This window comes from Littorina saxatilis, linkage group LG13 (assembly GCF_037325665.1).
Source record: "Littorina saxatilis isolate snail1 linkage group LG13, US_GU_Lsax_2.0, whole genome shotgun sequence".
Taxonomy (NCBI): Eukaryota; Metazoa; Mollusca; class Gastropoda; order Littorinimorpha; family Littorinidae; genus Littorina; species Littorina saxatilis.
Genome location: NC_090257.1, coordinates 29,282,257 through 29,286,573, shown reverse-complemented (window position 1 = coordinate 29,286,573; position 4,317 = coordinate 29,282,257). Strand labels below are relative to the sequence as shown.

The 4,317-nt window shown below is 39.7% G+C and overlaps 1 protein-coding gene across 1 annotated transcript in view; it reads right to left on the bottom strand.

Moving 5' to 3' along the window:
* The window catches only part of LOC138946072 (uncharacterized), a 10,768-nt gene extending 6,770 nt beyond the window's left edge, over positions 1-3,998 (bottom strand). The window contains exon 1 of the mRNA XM_070317585.1: positions 3,694-3,998. Coding sequence (XP_070173686.1) covers positions 3,694-3,727 — 34 coding nt within the window. The 5' untranslated portion in view covers positions 3,728-3,998. The remainder of the gene's footprint in view (positions 1-3,693) is intronic.
* Between the last annotated feature and the right edge of the window lie 319 nt (positions 3,999-4,317).

The window sequence follows — 4,317 nt, the reverse complement described above, 5'->3', positions numbered from 1 at the left end:
AACAGACAGACAAAAACAGACAGACAAAAGGACAAGAACAGACAGACAAAAACAGACAGACAAAAGGACAAGAACAGACAGACAAAAGACAAGAACAGACAGACAAAAGACAAGAACAGACAGACAAAAGGACAAAAACAGACAGACAAAAGTACAAGAACAGACAGACAAAAGGACAAAAACAGACAGACAAGAACAGACAGACAAAAGGACAAGAACAGACAGACAAAAACAGACAGACAAAAGGACAAGAACAGACAGACAAAAACAGACAGACAAAAGGACAAGAACAGACAGACAAAAGGACAAGAACAGACAGACAAAGGACAAAAACAGACAGACAAAAGGACAAGAACAGACAGACAAAAGGACAAGAACAGACAGACAAAAGGACAAGAACAGACAGACAAAAGGACAAGAACAGACAGACAAAAGGACAAGAACAGACAGACAAAAGGACAAAAACAGACAGACAAAAGGACAAGAACAGACCGACAAAAGGACAAAAACAGACAGACAAAAGACAAGAACAGACAGACAAAAGGACAAGAACAGACAGACAAAAGACAAGAACAGACAGACAAAAGGACAAGAACAGACAGACAAAAGGACAAGAACAGACAGACAAAAGGACAAAACCAGACAGACAAAAGGACAAAAACAGACAGACAAAAGGACAAGAACAGACAGACAAAAGACAAAAACAGACAGACAAAAGGACAAAAACAGACAGACAAAAGGACAAGAACAGACAGACAAAAGACAAAAACAGACAGACAAAAGGACAAGAACAGACAGACAAAAGACAAAAACAGACAGACAAAAGGACAAAAACAGACAGACAAAAGGACAAGAACAGACAGACAAAAGGACAAGAACAGACAGACAAAAGACAAAAACAGACCGACAAAAGGACAAGAACAGACAGACAAAAGGACAAAAACAGACAGACAAAAGGACAAAAACAGACAGACAAAGGACAAAAACAGACAGACAAAAGGACAAGAACAGACCGACAAAAGGACAAGAACAGACAGACAAAAGGACAAGAACAGACAGACAAAAGGACAAGAACAGACAGACAAAAGACAAGAACAGACAGACAAAAGGACAAGAACAGACAGACAAAAGGACAAGAACAGACAGACAAAAGACAAAAACAGACAGACAAAAGGACAAGAACAGACAGACAAAAGGACAAGAACAGACAGACAAAAGGACAAAAACAGACAGACAAAAGGACAAGAACAGACCGACAAAATGACAAAAACAGACAGACAAACGGACAAGAACAGACAGACAAAAACAGACAGACAAAAGGACAAGAACAGACCGACAAAAGGACAAGAACAGACAGACAAAAGGACAAGAACAGACAGACAAAAGGACAAAAACAGACAGACAAAAGGACAAAAACAGACAAACAAAGGACAAGAACAGACAGACAAAAGGACAAGAACAGACAGACAAAAGGACAAGAACAGACAGACAAAGGACAAGAACAGACAGACAAAAGGACAAGAACAGACAGACAAAAGGACAAAAACAGACAAACAAAGGACAAGAACAGACAGACAAAGGACAAGAACAGACAGACAAAAGGACAAGAACAGACAGACAAAAGGACAAGAACAGACAGACAAAAGGACAAGAACAGACAGACAAAAGGACAAGAACAGACAGACAAAAGGACAAGAACAGACAGACAAAAGGACAAGAACAGACAGACAAAAACAGACAGACAAAGGACAAAAACAGACAGACAAAAGGACAAGAACAGACAGACAAAAGGACAAGAACAGACAGACAAAGGACAAAAACAGACAGACAAAAGGACAAGAACAGACAGACAAAAGGACAAAAACAGACAGACAAAAGGACAAGAACAGACCGACAAAAGGACAAGAACAGACAGACAAAAGGACAAGAACAGACAGACAAAGGACAAAAACAGACAGACAAAGGACAAGAACAGACAGACAAAAACAGACAGACAAAAGGACAAGAACAGACAGACAAAAGGACAAAACCAGACAGACAAAGGACAAAAACAGACAGACAAAAGGACAAGAACAGACAGACAAAGGACAAAAACAGACAGACAAAAGGACAAGAACAGACAGACAAAGGACAAAAACAGACAGACAAAAGGACAAGAACAGACAGACAAAAGGACAAAAACAGACAGACAAAAGGACAAGAACAGACAGACAAAAGGACAAAACCAGACAGACAAAGGACCAAAAAGACAGACAAAAGGACAAGAACAGACAGACAAAAGGACAAGAACAGACAGACAAAAGGACAAAACCAGACAGACAAAAGGACAAAAACAGACAGACAAAAGGACAAGAACAGACAGACAAAAGGACAAGAACAGACAGACAAAGGACAAAACCAGACAGACAAAGGACAAAAAAGACAGACAAAAGGACAAGAACAGACAGACAAAAGGACAAGAACAGACAGACAAAGGACAAAACCAGACAGACAAAAGGACAAAAACAGACAGACAAAAGGACAAGAACAGACAGACAAAAGGACAAGAACAGACAGACAAAGGACAAAACCAGACAGACAAAAGGACAAAAACAGACAGACAAAAGGACAAGAACAGACAGACAAAGGACAAAACCAGACAGACAAAAAGACAAGAACAGACAGACAAAGGACAAGAACAGACAGACAAAGGACAAGAACAGACCGACAAAGGACAAGAACAGACAGACAAAGGACAAGAACAGACAGACAAAAGGACAAGAACAGACAAAGGACAAGAACAGACAGACAAAGGACAAGAACAGACAGACAAAAGGACAAGAACAGACAGACAAAGGACAAGAACAGACAGACAAAAGGACAAGAACAGACAAAGGACAAGAACAGACAGACAAAAGGACAAGAACAGACAGACAAAAGGACAAAAACAGACCGACAAGAACAGACAGACAAAAGGACAAGAACAGACAGACAAAGGACAAGAACAGACAGACAAAAGGACAAGAACAGACAGACAAAAGGACAAGAACAGACAGACAAAGGACAAGAACAGACAGACAAAAGGACAAGAACAGACAGACAAAATGACAAAAACAGACCGACAAAAGGACAAGAACAGACAGACAAAAGAACAGACAGACAAAAGAACAGACAGACAAAAGGACAAGAACAGACAGACAAAGGACAAGAACAGACAGACAAAAGAACAGACAGACAAAAGAACAGACAGACAAAAGGACAAGAACAGACAGACAAAGGACAAGAACAGACAGACAAAATGACAAAAACAGACAGACAAAAGGACAAGAACAGACAGACAAAGGACAAGAACAGACAGACAAAAGGACAAGAACAGACAGACAAAAGGACAAGAACAGACAGACAAAAGGACAAGAACAGACAGACAAAAGGACAAGAACAGACAAAGGACAAGAACAGACAGACAAAAGGACAAGAACAGACAGACAAAAGGACAAAAACAGACCGACAAAAGGACAAGAACAGACAGACAAAAGGACAAGAACAGACAGACAAAGGACAAGAACAGACAGACAAAAGGACAAGAACAGACAAAGGACAAGAACAGAAAGACAAAAGGACAAGAACAGACAGACAAAAGGACAAAAACAGACAGACAGACATACATACACACACTTAGACAAATGTGTGTGTTCCTAAAGTGTATATACTTACAAGGCAAAAGCGTTGAAAGAAGAACCCCAAACATGACTCTATATAGACTGTTTGGACGTGTGCTTTACAATACAAACTGTTCTCTCAAAACTTACGGCGTCCCTCACAGTCTAAGCAGCTTCAACCCCAAACTGGAGAGATGGATAAAGTTTGAGGGACAGAGACTGAAGGCGATATTCTTCTATGCATTTTTCAGTGCAAACACACTAAGGACATACATTGCATGAAGCACTTGATTGAGTTTGTATTTCTATGACAGAAGATATTATCGTATCAACATTCTGAAACAAAAAAGTGTAAAATTAGAGCCTAACCCGGTTCTCGCTATCTATTGATGTGGCGAAGTGTTAATTCGGTGGCCTTGTATTTACTAACATCGTCACCCTTTAAACAAAAACTCGTACGTGAGATTGAGTCAATCCGTTGACCTTACAGAATAAAACTGAACACACTACACATTTATTTTAACGAGAATAGTAAGGGTTGGCTGCATTGACCCCTGAACTAAAAATGGTCGACGTGGTCTCCACGAAGCAGGCAAATAATCTAATTTGCATAAAACGAGGTTTCATTTTCTTTTTAGCACATGTTCATCACAATCACAACATATGTAGATCTATGCAT